General features: G+C 37.4%; 1 protein-coding gene across 1 annotated transcript; it reads right to left on the minus strand.

The window, feature by feature from the left end:
* Positions 1 to 3435: 3435 nt before the first annotated feature.
* LOC104602946 (Regulator of Vps4 activity in the MVB pathway protein) lies at positions 3436 to 17570 on the minus strand. The gene is made up of 6 exons (XM_010266824.3): positions 17331 to 17570; positions 16657 to 16789; positions 16453 to 16556; positions 5751 to 5922; positions 5495 to 5635; positions 3436 to 4141 (listed from the first exon to the last, which is right to left on the minus strand). Exons 1-6 carry the CDS (start codon positions 17378 to 17380, stop codon positions 3737 to 3739), a joined length of 1005 nt encoding a protein of 334 aa, XP_010265126.1. The 5' UTR covers positions 17381 to 17570; the 3' UTR covers positions 3436 to 3736.
* Between the last annotated feature and the right edge of the window lie 1550 nt (positions 17571 to 19120).

Genomic DNA, 19120 nt, shown 5'->3' on the forward strand with positions numbered 1-19120 from the left:
ATATTTTTCTAAACTTATTAACAACTAACACAATTTGATTAAGCAGTTAAGATCACTCATATTGGGTAATTAATTTCGTCCACCATATATACTTCAAGGACACCATAAATGGTTTGTGAAATGTCATCTCAAAAACAATATATTTTCTTTTCAAAACCGGATCAGATCGAATGATCGGACTGGAAAAACCAGGAACCAGTCCTGACCGGTTCCATTTCACCCCAAAACCATTTTTTAGCTAGAAAACCATTGATTTAGTTAGCAAACCACTGACCCAAATGATCGAACCGTTGATTCAGACAACGGTTTTTGACTATTTTTTGTTTTTTATTTTTTGTTAAAATGGGCCATCTGTTTGGACCAGACGATCAAACCATTCAACCAGGGAACCGGTTCCAAAACGGTTCCCTGTCCAGTCCGGTTTTAAAAACCTTGCCATTACCATCATGATGTTGACTAAACTTTCAGTTCTATCACTTTCATGATGTTGACCAAACCAAAAATTTATTAAGAACTCGAGATAAGATACTCAATCAAAATAAATGAAGCATAAACATATCGTTTTTCCTGGGTTATGATGATAAAACTGGATTTTATTTTATAATAATAGCACTTTAATTACTCTAAATTCCATAATTTGTAGGTCTATTTACTACTAGTCAAATAAAACATATTGCAGTATTTTTCTTGGTTTGATGATATGAAGGTTTCTGTTACTACCTTGATATATGTGATATAAAGATTGGGACTAGTCTACAGTAGGCAAGTCAAGGGTAGGGGTTAGAACTTAGGAGCAATCTAGCTAAGATATGAGCTTTAATGTTTCAGTTAAAAAATGGTTCTTGAATCATATTCACTAATGAATATTAAATTTGCTAATTGGGTGAATCTGGATTTGATCCGATTATAAATGGATCTACCAGTTGAGATCAATTCCTGCTTAAATTGGATAACATCCAGATCATGATCCAATGAAAGGTTATCCATAGTCTAGAAAGGTACCAAATGTATTTCATAAAGTGATTGAATTGAAGCTCAGTACGACAGTGACTAAGGGTGAGGGGTGCAACTTGGATTATAGGTTATAGCCAATTCAGCCCCAGCCCTAAGACCCAGAGCTGAAGACCAGGCTTGGCCCAACCCAAGGTTAAAGCCCAAGTTGGACAACCAGCCCAAGCTAAATCAAACACATCCAAAGCCTCGATGGGCACAGGCAGATTTAGTCAGGCGAGCAGGTTGGTCAGTTTTGTAGGTATTCTTACTTATGTGCTCTGAATTCAAATCATCTATAGTTTTTCTATTATAATCACAAAATACTACATTAACTCTGTACATGTAGGAGCTCACATCTCAGGCTGACGTGGGTATCATGTTTGGTCTGGTGTCCTCTAGTTCTGATAGAGGATTTCAACTCATCTTTCACACTTCCTTTCATTTCCCCTTTGCAACCCATATAGAATAAAAGAAATAGGCATGCTACGATGTAAATTACACATAATATACAATGGTAAAGAATGTGGATATATATATATATATATATAACAATGTGTGCAATTTGATCATTATTGTAGATATGCTGTTAGGTGGCATTCAACAAATCTGACCTTTTGATCTTTCCAAAGCACAAAAAATTAACTTCAGAGAGAGAGACTTACATGAGCTTACCATTCCAAAGTTAACTTTCAAGCTTAACTTGATTTTAGTAGTCGTGTTCCTGCGAAAAATGGTTGGTTTGGGAAGTAAAAGTAATCACAGTAGGTTTAAGCCTTCATGAGGATGTAGCAAGCACAATGTGATTCTCTTCCAATCTATTATAGGGATGTTAAGGCTCAGAACAAATATATACAGTACAAATACATACAAAATAATGCAAGATAAAAGGTTTTTTTCTGAGAAAGATAATGTATTAAATAAAAGGAGTGAATGTAAGGTTTTGTTCTCTACGAATTTGTATTTGTACTCTTTCCAAACTGGGCCGAAGGTTTGAAAGGAGTACAAATACAAATATGTACAGTATAAATATATACAAAATAATAGAAAATACAAGATTTTGCATTCTATATATTTGTATTTATACTCTTTTCAAACTGAGTATAAGGAAAAAACTATTTCAATTTTAAACAGAGTTAAACATAGGGCTGTTTACGGGTTGGGTTGGGTCGGCTTATTGACGTTTTTTCAACCGACCCGATTTGGTCGGGTTACCTGAAATAGAAACCGAAACCGACCTTGTGTTAAGCAAAACCGACTTAATCGGTTTGGATCGGTTTCGTCTCTACTTAGTGGTGACTTAGTTGTTATTCAGGTGTTCATTTCTGGCTCTACATTCCCAAAGGCAACCAGCATTTCCTTAATGTTTTGTGACCCATCTATGGATCTAGTTGTGGAAGGAGCAAAGTTTGAGAGACAACTTAGTTAAGTAAGTTGTAACTACGATAGAGACAACTTAGTTAAGTAGGAACTAAGTAGGTTCTAACTACTAACTAGGAACTAACTACCAAGTCGGTTCGGTTCGGGTCAGTTTCAGTTTTCACACATGAAAACTGAAACCAAACCGAATCATCGGTTTATGATTTTTTATAACCCAAAACCGACCGGTGCTGAAGAAAACCCGACCGACTCAGATTGGATCGGTCCGGATTGGCCGGTTTGGGTCTTCTTATGAACAGCCCTAGTTAAACATCGAGCCTCCAGAGAACGTTGTAAACCATTAGATTGTGGCATGTTACTTCTTGACTCTTGAGAATGCTTTCTCTCAGCAACTTCGGAGTTAATAGCGTTTAGCCAGATTATCACTATCACCATCTTTTGATAATGTGGCAATTATAGGATAATTGTAACTAGCTGGTGTTATATTCCTTTTGAGGCCTCATTTTTTTAGTGATATAGTAGGATTCTCGAGAAATATGGATATGCACCCATCCCCAAATAGGATTTCTACATCCAATTTTGGAGCTACATATTTGAGCATCTACATTGCCTATATATCCCAATTAGTTGTCCGTTGATGCATGCCAATATTAACCAAGAATGTTCTATTTTAATCCTTCAAAAAATGGGGAGTCCCTAAACTGCAGAAACATATACTGATATAGGCAGATATAGTGCCAATTGATAGCGTTAAAATTCTACCATGCAATTATTTGTAATCTTATGGACAGAACAGCAAGATAGTCTCTTAGCCTCTTAAAAAAATGTTTTTTTTTTCAGCTTTTAGCTATGGTTAAATATAGGGTTTTTACATTTACCAAAAAACTGTGATTTTTTCTGTATTCACCAATTTGCAATTTTGCTTCCCTTATTTACTCATTTTCTAAACACTTTATTGCATCAACTATCTTCAGACAAATGTGTATCGCATATCTATTTTGTAATTTTGAGTATGTCATTGCTCAATAACATATAATGTGAACATCAAAGAACTACATATAATGAAACTCCGAATATTTTTTATTAAATTATAAACAAGACACTAACATTACTAGATTCGCACTCTAACTACAATAATAGCATGACTTTAGTTTGGGCTTTTTTTTAAGGCCGAAAGGACAATTTGGCTCTTTAATTACTATAGAGTAATAACTTTGTAAATAAGAGAAAATTGTAAATTGAATAATATAGTATAAGTAATTTATATTTTTAGTAAGAAAAAGCATTTAATTTTGACTATTTAAAGTAAATTACACTATTCTCTCTCAAGTACCAAGCTCCTTGTAGAGAACCAAGATGTCCATCTTCATTCATTTGAGCACTGGATAGACTTTCCTTCTTGCATCCACGAACCATACTTGACATTTACAAGCTCAGCAGCTGCGCGGGCACTAGCTGATGCACGCTCTGCAAAGGCAATAGCAGCTCGAGCTCTCTCCAAGATATCTGACGCTTGTGATTTTGACTCAGTTTTAATATCACTAGTTTGTCCATTCTTGTGATCCATAGCTGATGGTGCCGTTCTATCAGGACTAATCATGGATACGCTGCTTTTGGATGGGGTGGAAGCTTGAATTTGTTCTTGAATCCCTTGATTCCTTTTTGCAGGCATGTTTGGACATCCCTCACTCATCGGTTTGGAGTTCAGAGAGCTTTGTCTAGTGGGCACATCAGAACCTGCAGCTCGAGCGCATAGCTGATTTGTCCCATCCTACATTCACGACCAACAGGAGTTTATTGAAAGCTGTGATAAATGCTAAATTGACCAATAAAATTATTTAACTTTATTATAGTTTGAGCCAATTGGCTTTTTAAATATATTTTTTTAATTTTATTTGATTATTTTGAATATTTTAAAATTTGGTGCCTTGCTTCAGAAAGGCACATGCTTTGCCTTGCACCTTACGCTTTTGAAGCAAGGTGGGCGGCAAATGGAGTGCAGTTCCATTTGTGGTATGCTGGGGAACTTGGAAAGAGACAAGCATGAGAACCTTTGAAGACAAATACAGGCAGAAGCGGAAATTGGTAGGCCGGATCCTTTCTCATAGGGAATTTAAACTTTAAAAGTTTAAAGACGTTAATAGAAGTGATCTTCAGTCAGATGCATGGGTTCTGTTGGAGTCTGAAAGGGGAATTTTGTAATGTATGTTTCACTTTTGTTACTTGTTTTTGTTTTGGCCAATGTATGTTAAGATAGTTATGGTGAAAACTCTTCACTGACTATGTAGCATAACTTTTTTTCTTTTAATTAAATTCTTTTCTTCTTTACTGTCAAATAAAACAATACCCGGTCCTCTTGAGGAAGTATAAAGAAAATTGGCCTTACATGTCCAAGGGAAAATCTATATTATGTGGAAGTATGGGTTAATACATATTTAGGGACCTATATGTAAAACCATATCCATAGGCATCTTGTACTTCAAATGTCCCAACACTATTTTGATTGTGAGGGCTTACAGCCCTAACTAACTCTCTTCTTCAAGATTCTCAATTCCTTACTCTTCTCTCCTCGTTTTCCCCTTTTTGATCTTATATCATCTTCAAATCTAAATAAGCTACTGGTGAGGAATATGGTATGCAACATCAACTACTACTCCAGAAAGTTTAAACCTTATGTATTCGATGAGAAGAAATGGAAATGTCAAAGATAGAGTTCCTAATTTGCATTTACTAAAAACAGTGTATCAGGGTTTGCAATGACCACATTATGCTTGTAGTTCATGGGTTTAAATTTTCTTATCTTGGGGAACAAGGTTAGATTGGAAGTTTATTGCTTTTGGCTTTAACAATGCAAGTTTCCCTTGCATCCTTTGTTTTCATTTTTTATTTTAAGTTTTGAGCTTGCCTATTTTTAATTGGTATTTTGAGGAGCCTTTAGCTGTGGGTGGTTGTTCTTGGGGGACCAAATTGTAGCCTTCTTTTTCCCTTTTTTTCTTGATTAAAACTCATATTTATCAAACAATGGCTAGTGTAATTGCAACAAAAAAAAAAAACTGGTGTAAAATAGGCTTAGCCTCTGAAGATACAAATGGAAAATAAAACTAAATTTGAGAAGGAAAAGTACCAGCAGATCCTCATGTTTTTTACTGAACTCTATTTGGGTGCTAGAAGAATCCCATTCCAGATCGTACTCTTCAGCAATTTCTTTCAAAAGAATGAGCTTTACTTCTGCAGATGGAGCTCTAATTGAAAGTTTCTCAATTATCTGCAAAAAGACGGTATAATTGTGAAAGAAAGAAGAATCAGAATCATGATTGGGATATGCGTACTCCTACAAAGAACATAAAAACAGAACAAGCAATGCATGAAATCCAATTTACTTCACGATTGACGTTAGAATCAGGACGAAGTTCAGACGCAGCTGAGACAAACTCCTTTCCATATTTTGTAGTGAACAAATTCCGTATTTGCAACAACTCTGGCAAATCTGAACACCTCGGAGCAGCAAAGATTATGCTTGCAATGGCTTCCTGCAATTCTGAAGGACACTCCCTGTCACATGTACAAAATGATCATGAAGATGCCAACACTAATAACTATACTTTAAATTAAAAAACAAAAAATTACTCCAAATAGTAGCTGCTTTATCAACTTTCAAGAATCTTCTTTAAATCTTATAGACTTCCCAGAAAAGATAGAGAAAAACTAATAAATGGTCAAAGTTAGCAGCTGAAAAGGTATAGCCCAATATATAAATCGTTTGTACAAGAAGGAAACTGAATCATTGAAAAAAACAGTATGTTGGCCATGCTTCCTTGGAAATTTTAACACAGAAACCAACAGAATTTCCCCAAAGGAAATAACAATGATCCAGAGATGTTTTCATTTTATATTTCTGTACAGCAGTTTCAGCTATCAAATATGGAATTATATCCTGGGTAGAGTGAACTGGTGTTTTCCCCAATCACTATGTTTGACTTTGGAAGGGTGGATTATCCCAAAGTTCTGTAGGAGTAGGGCCTCAAGGGAGTTGGCCCCTGTTGCTGCTGTTTGGATGATCTGTACAGAAATTCCAGAATCTTGAAAGCAAAAAGGTGCCCATAGAGGTAGTGCTAAGAAGAGTGAGGGGCTTGTATCAACAAGGTTGGCTATTCATAAGGATTTCCAGGGGGTTTGGGCTCAGGAGTTTTCCGATTTTTCATTGCTGTATAAGCTGTACTGATTTTTGTAAAGGCTTGTTACAGAGAACTTTTGGTGCCCTCTGTAGCACCTTGGCTGTAAAGGAGATATTGTAAATTTTTCTTTGAAAACAATACACTTGGATTTTCAAAAATATAAAATAAAATAAAACAAGGTGCATCCTAAGCTTTTGCTCATCTTTAAAATCAATAATACATCAAGCATAAAACCATTATTAGATCCTCGACAAATTATTGTGACATTATAGTTTGATAGAAAGTTCTAGTCTCTAAGGTTTTAACAACATCGAGGATGTATCATGCATGTAATATTTAAAATGCCTATTAATCTTATGCACTTTCTATCTTCTAAACATTCAAAGACCAAGGACATGTTTGTATCCATATATTTTCTGAAACAACCTGGTTATAGGGGTGCAATTTGGGTGGGCTCAGGTTGGGCTTTTGACAAAATTTGAAGGGACGCAGCATGATGGCCTGAACCTGAAGCAGTGTAAAATGCAAACTCAGGCCACCAACCCGAGTCGCACCCCCTACCTGGTTATATCACTACACAATCCTACAAATTTTGTCTGAATGATTTAGAAAATTTGAAGAGTCAATAATATTCTCTAAAGCAGAATTGCAGAAGTTAGATAAGGGTTTAGATGTGAACAACCAACCATGTGCAAGCCATCACACTAGTACATTGAATTCGAAATATATTACTGAATTACTGAATTCTTCTTTCATCTCATGGTCTTTGTTAACGAATTTCCCCATTTTATTTCCTTTGAGGCCACACTTTACTCTTTGATGTGGCTGCAAGAACCACCAACATGCCTCAAATTTATATAACAAGTATACAAACCAGTGCCTAACATAATGACTTCAGTAGCACCAGATCACAAAATACATCCATATGGTTTACTCATGTCAACATGTGATAGAAGAGAATCTAGAGTAATTTAGTTCATGTCAGAACCCATATAAAAAGGAATCACTTAGAATAGTATGGTGCACTTAAAAATGCATATAAATGTGTTGAGATTAAGAAACCTATCTACTTGTCTGTAGTAGGGGTAACCAAAAAAAACCAAAAAAACGAGCCGACCGAAACCGAACCGAAAAATCGGTTAACCGAAACAGTCGGTTCGGATTCGATTCGATATTCTTAAAAAACCGATAGTTTCGGTTAACCATTTAAAAAAATCAGTGGTTAACCGAACCGACCGATATATACAGTAATATATATTTATATAAATAATATAATATTTTTTAGTTTTTTTTGAAAATCGAATAAAAGAGTTCGGTTTATTCGGCGCCTACCAATTTTTTTTTTTTTTGAAAATCGATAGTCTAAGAGACTTTCAGCCTTAAAAGGTTCAAATTTCAAATTTTTTTTTGAAATTTGAACCTTTCAATTGAAAGTTCGGTAGTCTGCCTCTGCCAGAGTGCCAGACTGCCAGTCTCCATCGATTGATTTTCTCTTTTGTCTTTTCCCCAAACTGCCAGAGTGCCAATTTTCTCTTTTGTCTCTCTCACTCTCTCACTCTCTCAGTCTCTCAGCTTTCTCTTCTCTTCTTCTTCGATTCAGGACTCTAACTCTTCGTATTCCTCACTCCAAACAGCTGCGCAGCCCGCACCAAACACCAACACAGCAGCACCAAGCGACAACGTCAGTCGCTGCCTCGCCGGCAAGCAAGCACCAACGGTCCAATGCCATCTCTTCTCTCTCTCACTTCTCCTCTCTGCGTCTTCGCCAGGCGCCAGCCATGCCACCTCTCAAGCTCTCACTTCAGGCGACACTCGACAGCAACCACCGACAGTTTTAGTTATTTTTTTATTTTAAGTGCATAAAAAAACCGAAAAACCGAACCGCAGTTAACCGATTGCATCAGTTCAATTTCGGTTTGGATATTTAAAAAACCGATCAGATCGGTTCAGTTTGAAAAAATACCCCATGGTTCAGTTAACCGAACCGTGAGCACTCCTAGTCTGTAGGGGTAAATTGGAACTCTTTATGTTAAAGGTGCAGACTTATAATTACAAAAATGTTGCAATGAAGTATATCTTTTGGGAGAGGGCATCGATTATTTCAACTTTCACTTGTTCTCCTAAGCACTTGTTTCCATCCTTCTCCCTTTTTCACTGTCCAAGGTCAAGGAGATACTGCAGCTATGGCACTGCCATAGAAGTCTCACCTAGGCTATATCAGCATAGGCCAACAACAAAAGACCCCATGTAATCAGGCCAGAACATGTGGAGGTTAATAATATTTCTGATATTTATAGTATTTTCTCTCAGATTTATGATGAATCAATGACCTACAACAGTGATTTCTTATGAAAAGCTGAGAAACTTGAGTTTGTAATATTATATTGCTGAAATATAAGAGGAAAATACATAAAATAGCTAGCCTGACAATGGCTAACAACGCATAGCAAATAGCATACTGCATATCCCAACAAGAAATTACCCAGTTATACGTGTCTACCCCTCAAGGCAGACCCCAATAAAAGTCTTCCCAATTGGCTCCTTTCCTAGCTGATAAATCTGATGAGCAATTTACAGATCTTTGAATCCAGTTGAAAAAGTAACTCCACTAGCTTGAAATTATCATACACTGCCAGTCCCCAGTAAGTAGAGGAACAGAATTGTATCAGGTAGGCAGCCAGAAAAAAGCTTTTTTTGATAAATGCTGAAATTTTATTAGATCATAAAAAGGTTTGAGAATGAAAGCTCATACAACTCTTGGGAAGGCGCGAGTTGCAGCGCACCTCCCCCAACAAATTACAAGGAAAAAAACAACACAAATCACAATTGAGCCCAGAAAAGGTCTTCCCTGTTTGCCCCTTGCTTGGCTAACACATCCGTCAAAGCATTTGCTGAACTCCCCACCCACTGTATAGAAGTAGACATATTCCATGTCAGCCATTTGAACTTCTTGATTTCATTTTTGTAGCACCAAGCAGCGCTCTGGGGGTTATTCAGCCAGCCCACCACTACCTTAGAGTCCCCTTTAATAATCAATTGCTCCACACACCCCCCCCCCCATTTAGTTTGCAAAAAGAACCCCTTATACAGCGGCTAGTAATTCTTCTTTAACAGAATATCCATGTCCTAGAGAACCCAAGCACAGAAGGACTACCTCTCCATTCTGATTTCTCAACACTTCCCCCATTCCAGAAGGTCCTGGGTTGCTTAGGCTGCTCCCATCAAAGTTCAGCTTCACAGATCCTGCAGACGGGGAATCCACCTCACAGCTACCCTGATCTTAGTGGAGGAACAACTTGCTACTATCAACCAGTTTCTCCAAAGATCACTAAAGGAGAATTGCTGAAAGAGCTCCATGGTTTTTAGCCAGTGTATTGCCCTATTCAGAACACAACCCTTCAAATCTAAGCTGCTCCTCTCCTTGGAAGATTCTTGTGTTTCTTTCCTCCCATAAGGTCCAAAGAAAAGCTGCCCAAGCACATCTCCACACGACTCTCCCTCTTTTTTCAGGCCAAGAGAAGGTACAATGGTCAAAAATCATGTGTACATCTGCCGGTAGATTCCAACTACATCCAAACAACAAACAATGGGAGGAGCCAAACCCATAACTCTTCTGAGAACAAACAAGAAATCAACAAGTGATAGCAATCCTCCCCATGAACTCTACAGAGAACACACCAATTGGGAGAAATACACAAGCGAGGTCTTCCCTTTTGTAGGTTATCTAAAGTGTTTAATTTCCCAAGATGCACTTCCTAACAAAAGGCCATGGTCTTTGGAGGAATCAGCCTACACCAAACTTCCTTGAAAGGGAACAACTGATGACCAGAAAAAAGGTAAAGAGACTTCAAATAAGAGGCGCAAGTGAAGGTCCCTTTGGGCCTCAAAGCCCACACCCTCTTATCTGACTCAGTTGAGTCCAAACAAACCAAATTGAGGAAGGAGAGCAAATCAGACAAAGAATCAATTTCATTATCCCTTAACCCTCTACAAAAGCCAAAATCCCAATTCAAAGCCCAAGTTCCCGATGTCGAAACAAATTTTGAGACCCATTCATTTTTATAAAGAGAGATAGAGTATAACAAGGGGAAAAGGTCTTTTACGGGATTATTTCCCACCCAAACATCCTCCTATACCGAACAAAGTTTCCAAAACAAACCCCATACCTAATATACCTGAGAAACTAAGGAAGAGTGTTGTGAATGGCCAAGGTGCTGCCAAATTAGCCCATCTTGATACACCAGCATCCCACCCATTCTCTGAATTGTCAATGGATACTTCCGATCACCTCATGCCATAACCTCTCTCTCTCTCTCTCCAAAGGCCAACACCAAAGCCATTTTCTTAGCAATACTAAATTTTTTTGGACCACCCTTGCTATGCTCAATCCGCCCTCCTATTTGCTTCTGCACACAACTTCCCACCTAACCAAAAGATCCTTTTTGTCTTGTCCCAGTTCCCACAGGGAATCTCTCATTAGTTTCTCCAGCTTCTTTGCTTCCCTAGGTGGTACTCTAAATACAGACAAGAAGTGGGTAAGTTCACCAAAGTAGCCTTTATTAAAGTGATCCTACCTCCTAGGGAGATGTAATTCTTCTTCTATGAGGCTAGTCTCTTCTCAAACTTTTCCACCACCGGAGTCCAAAAGCTACTCTTCTTAGGATTTGCCCCTAACGGAAGCCCTAAGTAGGACATAGGCCAAGAAGAGATAGAGCAATCAAGACATTCTGCAATAACCTCAATCTCCCTCACCTCCAAGTTGATAACCGCCATGCAGCTTTTTTCCAAATTTATTCAGGTTGGAGATCCTCTCAAAACCTTTTATTAGGTCTTTCAAGTTTGCCACCTTCTCACTACTACCCCCCTCACAAAAATCACCAGGTCATCCGCAAACTGGAGATGGGAGACTGAGACTTGATTCCTTCCCTATTCTCCAACCCTTAATTACATCTTCCCTATCAGCCTTGGTAATGCTTCTACTGAATACATTGGCTACTAGTGTAAAGAGGAATAGTGAAAGTGGGTCCACTTGCCTTAGGCCCTTGCAAGCTGGAAAGAAGTCCTTTACCACACCATTGACCAAAATTGAGTAGTGACATGAATTGATACACCCAAACATCCATTTACACCACTTATCCCCAAAACGCAATTTCTCAATACCTCAATTAGGAACTGCCAATCCACCAAATCATATGCCTTTTCAAGGTCCGATTTACAAACAAAACCCCTTTGTTTAGTTCTTTTCATCTCCTCAACACATTCATTCGCAATTAGGATTTGGTTTGTTATTTGTCGCCCATGAATGAAAGCCCCTTGGGCTTAGATAATAATAGAGGGGAGAACTTCTTTAATCCTCAAGAAAAGCACTTCCGCTAGGATTTTGTAAACACTTCTCATCAAACTAATTGGCCTGAAATCTTTAGGGTGGTTAATATCAGTTTTCTTAAGAATAAGAGCTAAGAAAGTGTCATTAACTCCAGGGCTTACTATGTGGTTATCTGCAAATTCCTTAAAAACATCACAGAAGTCATCTTTCAGCACCTCCCAGCAATCTTGGTAGACCTGTCCATTAAATAGACTGCTTGCTTTATCTCTTTTTCCTCAAAACCCCTTTTCCAACCACCTTACCCTTTCATCATCATCCAGCCTTGGCCAATCCAATCCTTCGCTACTACTCTCATTCAAATGCCATATAAAAATTGATTTGAAGTGATACACAAAGATCCTAGCTGTGTCAACCTGGTTGGTTATCACCTCCTCATCTAACTCTAACTTAGTCACAAAATTCTTCCTCCTTCCATTTGCCAAGTCATGAAAAAATCTAGTATTCCCGTCACCCTCTTTTTTTTATCAGTAACAAAAATTTTATTAATAAAAATTTCTGCCTCTAGCTGATCTCCTTTCTCAAGAGCACCTCTTCAAGATCCCTTTCTAGTAGTTTTCTCATTTCTCTATCATTTTCAAACAATATAATTCGGGATTCCTTCTCATGCAAACCTTCTATCTGAGTGATCAAACTCATCTTCTGTTCCTCCAATCTCCCAAAGTGATCCCTATTCCACTCTTTAATCTTAGTTCTTAATCTATTTAGTTTCTTACCCTCTTCCAGTTCACCCCCACCACTCTTTCACCTTATTCACAAAATCTGGGTGGGTTAGCCACATATTTTCAAACCTAAAAGGTCTAGGTCCAGTGACAAAGGATTCTAATCCTAATTTGATAGGACAATGATCAGAGGTAACCCTAGGCAAACTGGCAAAGCTTTAGCTACCAAGGATCCCCAAGGCCTCTCCCAAGCTGTGTTGAAGGCATCTCCTGTCTGTGCCAGTAAAAAGCCTTTTGCTAAACCCTTATGAACAAGAATCCCCAATCATTATTTTAAGATCATGTTAGGGCATTCCGTAAAGCAATATGCGGCATTTTAATACAGGCATAGTGACTTAAGGGCAGACCTAAAAGAATATGTCACGGGCTGTGATGGTGATAATGATTAAAGATCTTTTTTTTTTCAGAAAAGATTATGTACATTGTATTAAAATCAAAATATGAATGGTCCTCTGTACATGTATATTCCATTTTTTAAGGGCCCCAAAAAAGTCCTCCCCGAAAAAAGAAGCAGAAAAACATCATCATTATATGCATCATGTATAGACAACCAGTTTCTAAGTTCCTTAACTGCAAAATTAATCACCCTAGCTTCAGTGGTTGACTTCTGCTCAAAAGTTCTATTTTTCCTCTCAAATAGATGGCCCACAATACTGCAATTGGAATAACTGGACCAACAGTATTTTCTTTTCTTGGACATTCCTAGAACCTGCCATTCTTCTAAAAGTACTTTCACTGAGCTTGGAAAGCACCATTTTTACGTTTGAAGATCATAATTTAACCACAGATGAAGCCCTAGATAGAGTGAAATGATGAAACAGGATACATGTAGCCAATCACGTAAAATTGGGATAAGTCTTTGTTGAGCTGAGTGAGGTTGTGGATGCAACTAAGTGAAGTTTTCAAGCTACATGCCAAAGATCTTGCTTCCTGCTCCCCTTTACCAGTCATCCATCCTAATTATAACTTGGGGATCCCCTTGAATTTCTAATCTCTCTTATCCCCTGATGCAGAGATAGTGACTATGAAAAGGGAAGTAAACCATTATTTTCCCTAGGTCTGCATAGACCTCCAATTCATGTTAACCCAACTTAACACTAGGGGCCTTAAAGTTCCACCAACAAATTCAACCCCTGTAAGTTTCAGTTGAACCCAAATTCCATGAGCTTAGAACCATTCCAGCAGTTCTAACAATTTATTATTCAACACAAGTGAGTTCCATATGCTGATTAAAATTCTCTCAATCAAATTAAAGACTTGATTGCATCTTAAAAATTTGAAAGATAATGAAAATATTTTTTTAATATTTATTTAGATTTAAATGTTTTTTATTTTAGCAAATATTTCATGTTTAGTTGCACTTGTTAGGAAAAAAAATATCTTGTAGATCTAAAATAAATGTGGTGTAATCTATAAATATCCTTGTAAATATTCTTTTGAGATGATGAATGGAAATTGAGTTAGTTCTAAAACATTTTTGGTTTGGTGCTAACCTATGTTAACTGGATATAGCAAGGACACAGCTGGATATGGTATCAGATACGAAATTTACACTAAATTTTGAAATATCCAATATGATACAGCACCTATGTGAGTATTAATTATAGGTGCTAACTCCAAGCTCTCTGAAAGTGCTGACTCCATCAGTGGGTGCTGACTTAAAGAAAAATCACCAGTGCTGACTCCAGTAGCCTTATCTATTTTTTATTTTGATGATAATGGAAAAAATTTATTAATAAAAGTAAAAGATTTATATACAGACTGTTATACTCAATACATCTCTAGAGAACATAGCCCCTGCTATCTCTCCCCACTACATTTATTTAGAACTGAGCCCCAAAAGCACTTCCCTCCTCTTCCCTTTTTCTTTCTTCTCTTCTCTTTCTCTCTTTTTTCTTTCCCTTTCCTTTCCTTTCCTTTCCTTTCCTTTCCTTTTTTTTTCTTTTTTCTTTCTCTTTCTTTTTTTTTCTATCTTTTTATATGAGGTGTGTGAGGCGCACGAGGCATACACCAATATGCCTACAGCAAAAGTGTATGAATGTACACCTCAAGGCATTTTGGGGGTGCCTCGCCAAGAAGAGGAAGAAGGATCCCATTTTTCTTTATTTTTAATAAAAATCTTTTGTATTAAGAAGAATAAGATGCATGACACTAGCTGAAAGGGGGGGTCTCCCCTTTTCTTTTCTTTCTTTTCTTCTCTTTCTTTCTTTTTCTTTCCCTTTCCTATCATTTCCTTTTTTTTTATTTTTTTTTCTGTCTTTTTACATGAGGTGTGCATGAGGTGCATGAGGTGTATGCTAGTATGCCTCTAGCACGCCTCATGAAAAACGTGTATGAGGCATACGCCTCAGGTGCTCAGAGGTGTCAACACCTCAGGGCATTTTGGCGGCGCCTCACCTGGAGGCCCCATGCATTTTAAAACACTGCTTCACACTTAACTCCCTTCTTGCTTCCCTTTTTTTGGACTCTAGTAACAAGTCTCCTTTTAACAATATTTAATCCAAAATTGGCTGTCATTGCCCTTTTCATTCCAATCCACCACAATTAGTTATTGTTTGGGTGGTCCTTGCATCAGATTGCTAACCTTTCTTAGAGTATAACTTGCTGGTTAATATGTACACTCATGTACCTTGCTGTCTCTGCTCCCATTATATTTGTAGCTTATAACTTTCCAAGTGCATAGACATTTAAGTATCTTTGCCACTTTTTTAGAGTATAACTTACTTGTGGCATTCTTTAGGTGCCTAGAAGTTTAGAAGGTATCAAGAAAGTCAGAAAGGTTTAACATGATGGTGCTGTAATAGCGTGCCAAAAGGCATGAAGAAAACTACCACTCTGGATCAGGTAGGCACAATTCTGGTGTTTCTTCCTCAACTTAGTGGGCTGCAGATGGGTGTTTCCTGAGAAGGTTCTGGATCTTCTACGACAGTGGCATGGCAATGAGTAAGGAAGAAGAGGTAAACTCTAATGAAGCACAGTGACTCATGCTGTGTTGTGGAGCGTTTGGGAAGAAAGAAATAACAGGACCTTTGAAAACAAAAATAGAAATATTGAAGATCTGATTTCCGATATTACCTTTTTATGCAACATCTGGGCTCTTAATTCTGATGTTCTTAAAGGTTTTTCTTTAAATGATCTTCAAATAAATTTAGAAGTACTCTACTCCTCTCCTTGGAGTGGTTTAACTCAAAGACTTTGTATTAGGGAGGAGGGACTGACAATTCTAAGCTTTGATGGCAGTGTTCAAGGATCCACAGAACAAGTGAGAATTGGAATAATCAATGGGAGAGGGGGGAACATCTGTTGTGCTTTTAGTGGTCCTATTGGGAGGAGTAATCCGTGAGAGAGGGAGCAACATCTGTTGTCTTTTAGTGGTCCTATTGGGAGGGCTGATGCTACTAAGGCAGAGATCTTGGCCGCTCTCAGAGGTCTTCGTTATGCTAAAATGTTAGATCTGTCCTTTTCTAACCATCCAAGGTGATTCTGCAAATACGGTAAATTGGCTAAGGGAGGACGGAGGGCTTTGGAGGGTTGCACATCTGCTGACTGAGGCTAGAGATATTTTGGAGTTTGGACTCATTGAATGTGAAGCTGGTTTGGATTCCTAGGGACCTAAACACAATAGCTGACAGCCTAGCCAAATCTGGAGCTCATAAAGAATTTATGTTTCGTGATACATCTTTGACTGTGTAACTCTGTTTCTGACTCTTAATACATCTTCTCGTATACCTGTTTTTTGAATAAAATTCTCAGTTAACTTTTCTCAAAAAAAAAACAAATCCATGTGATCAGGGAACTTTACCTTTGACTTTCAAGAATTGGAACGCGTGCAAGAACAAATTCACAGAACAGCTCTAAGATCTCGTATGCAGCCCATATGTTCTGTTCCCGTATGACATGCTCCACCTAACAAATATACATGAACGTTAAGAAATGAAACTATAAGAATACCAATAAGAATAGCCAATCAGGGGATGCTAAATAACTCTAAACTTTATACTGATACCCGGATTCGAGCTATGGCTTCTTGTCCAGTCTGGAGGAATTGTGCTATCTCCTTGCGCATCTGTTTCAGTTGTACATCTCTCTTGTTTTGCAGCAGTTTGATACGTGATATAGCCAAGTTTAAGCATGTTTTGCTATAACAAGAACAATGGACCTCAGAATTTCATATTTACATATAAGAAGAAGAGGGAAATTCAGCTACTAGAAAAAACACTGGTACCATTCGTACAAACAAAACAACGACAGAACCGGGAAAAGTATTGAGTCTTGCCAGAAGATTGACAGTTCAATAAAACCCACTTGCCGAAATCCATAAACGAATAACTGGAATCTCTATAAGGTTGAAAAGAAACGATGAGAGCAGCAACACAGTTGCTACATCTATATGGAGGTCCGAACTTGGTGCACAAGTTGACCACCAAAAATAGAGAAATATAATGAAGAGACAAACTTTATGAATCCCCAAACCAAAATAAATCATTAACATGTCAAAAGACAACTATCCCAATTGAGCTGAAGGGATCTGCCCTAACAATTGAGCTGGGGGTGGGGGTGGGACAACAAGAAGGGAATTGAAAAAAAAAAAAAGAAAAGAAAAGAAAAGAAAAACAAAGCAAATCAACGAGATGAGTCAAAACCGAAGAATATAAGAGGTGCAGAAGGATCTCAACTAACCATTTTGCGCCAAGAAGGCCTCTGTTGAAGAGTTGATTTAGGAGTGACATCGCCCTAACGGAGAATACTGAATACGGACCCTCTCGATGCTTTTATGATTTAGATATTTCTCCCTCCTCCGTGGGGACATCGGAAAAGTTACTTCTCGGCTACATCCACTTCGATTACGCTCCACTATGATCATGCAAGGGCACAGGGGCTGTGTAGGAGTTGGGAAGTGCGTTCCTCTGTGTTTGGTTTGACAGAAAATAAGAGTGAAAATTATTTTCTATCAAACCAAACACAGCACAGTGGTTTTGAATGGAATTATGGACTCAAGGCTGTGTTTGGTTGCAGTGCAAATTTATTTGCATTAGTACAAATACACGGAAGTGCAAATGTAAAAAATGCAAATTCTTGTTTAATTTTGTTTTAGATTTTACTTTATTCTGTTTCATGTCTTAACTTCCTTCATTTGTACTGCAATCAAACAAAATAAGCTAAAATTTGAAACAAAAACATGTCAGAATTTATACTCAAATCATTTGCATTGCCATGGTTTTGCGGGCAAATTTTTGCATTGCAATCAAACACAGCCCAATGGAGTAATGAAGAATTAAACTGTGGGTGAGTCACCCGTGGTCTCACATGGCTGATCAAACCGTTGACATGGAAGAATGTAAGTAGGGTGTAAGTCGAGCGAATTGGGTTGGATTTAGGGTCGTTGGGTTTTGAGAGGGGGAAAGTTAGTCAATGGGAATCCTATTAGTCAAAGAAATCCATGTTCTTTTTTTTTCAGATTTATGTGATGTCTATGGAAAATTTATTTTCCTTGGGTATCATTTACCAGTAAGTAATTCATGTCTCTCAAGTGGGTAATTAACTTTTTCACAGGGGAAGTTGCTAATACTTGAATGGGACAAAATTGTCTTTTCTAATAATGGCATTTTATGGCTAAAACGGTCTTTTTAAATAATGGCATTTTACCTGGGAAATAAAAGAACATGGATAAATGAATGGGGCCTTAAGCTCAACCTAGCCCAGCCCTAAAAATTGAGCTTAAGGCCTAAGCCCAGCCCAAACCATGGGTGGATTCAAGCCAAAACAAGCTGAATATTTGGCTATTCGAGCTTGGTTTACCAAAAAAAAAAAAAAAAACCATGAGGCTTGAGCTCTATTCGAGCTAGAGACTTGAGCTCAAGTTCGGCTCAACTAAAAAGCTAATATGTCCGAGCTCAACAAGATATGTTTCATATAAAAATAATATATATATATATATATATATATATATATATATATATATATATATGTGTGTGTGTGTGTGTGTGTGTGTGTGTGTGTGTGTGTGTGCATAAAAAAATAAGCTCAGCTTGACTTTGAGCCAAGTTTCCTATAAAAATAAAAAATTATACATATAAAAGATCTTTTTTATTTTACATATAAAAATTAATAACTATAAAATTAATTATTATTAAGGATTCGACTATGATATAAGAAAGATATGATATCTGAAATTTTTTTTACCAGTTAGCTGGTATCATAAACGTGGCAGCCAATCAAGAGTTATTTATCAAAATTCGTGGTGGGTTTTGATTGGTCAAAACTCTTCTAGTACCATGTCTTTCCCATATCATTGATTATATATATATATATATATATATATATATATATATATATATATATATATATATATATATATAAGCTCAATTAGACTCGCAAGCCTCACAAGTTGAGTTTTATTGGGCCCAAGCTCAACTCGAAGTTTGGTTTAAACCGAGCCGAATTGAGCTTTTAACAAGCCAAGCTCAAAT

This window comes from Nelumbo nucifera, chromosome 4 (assembly GCF_055504915.1).
Source record: "Nelumbo nucifera cultivar China Antique chromosome 4, China Antique-T2T, whole genome shotgun sequence".
Lineage (NCBI taxonomy): Eukaryota > Viridiplantae > Streptophyta > Magnoliopsida > Proteales > Nelumbonaceae > Nelumbo > Nelumbo nucifera.

Coding starts and splice junctions, on each gene's coding strand:
- LOC104602946 (XM_010266824.3), bottom strand. CDS start 17,380: ATGTCACTCCTAAATCAACTCTTCAACAGAGGCCTTCTTGGCGCAAAA. Junction 16,790..17,330: donor GGCCTTCTTGGCGCAAAATG/GTTAGTTGAGAT, acceptor TTCTTGTTATAG/CAAAACATGCTTAAACTTGG. Junction 5,923..16,452: donor CCAATTCTTGAAAGTCAAAG/GTAAAGTTCCCT, acceptor TACATGTGACAG/GGAGTGTCCTTCAGAATTGC.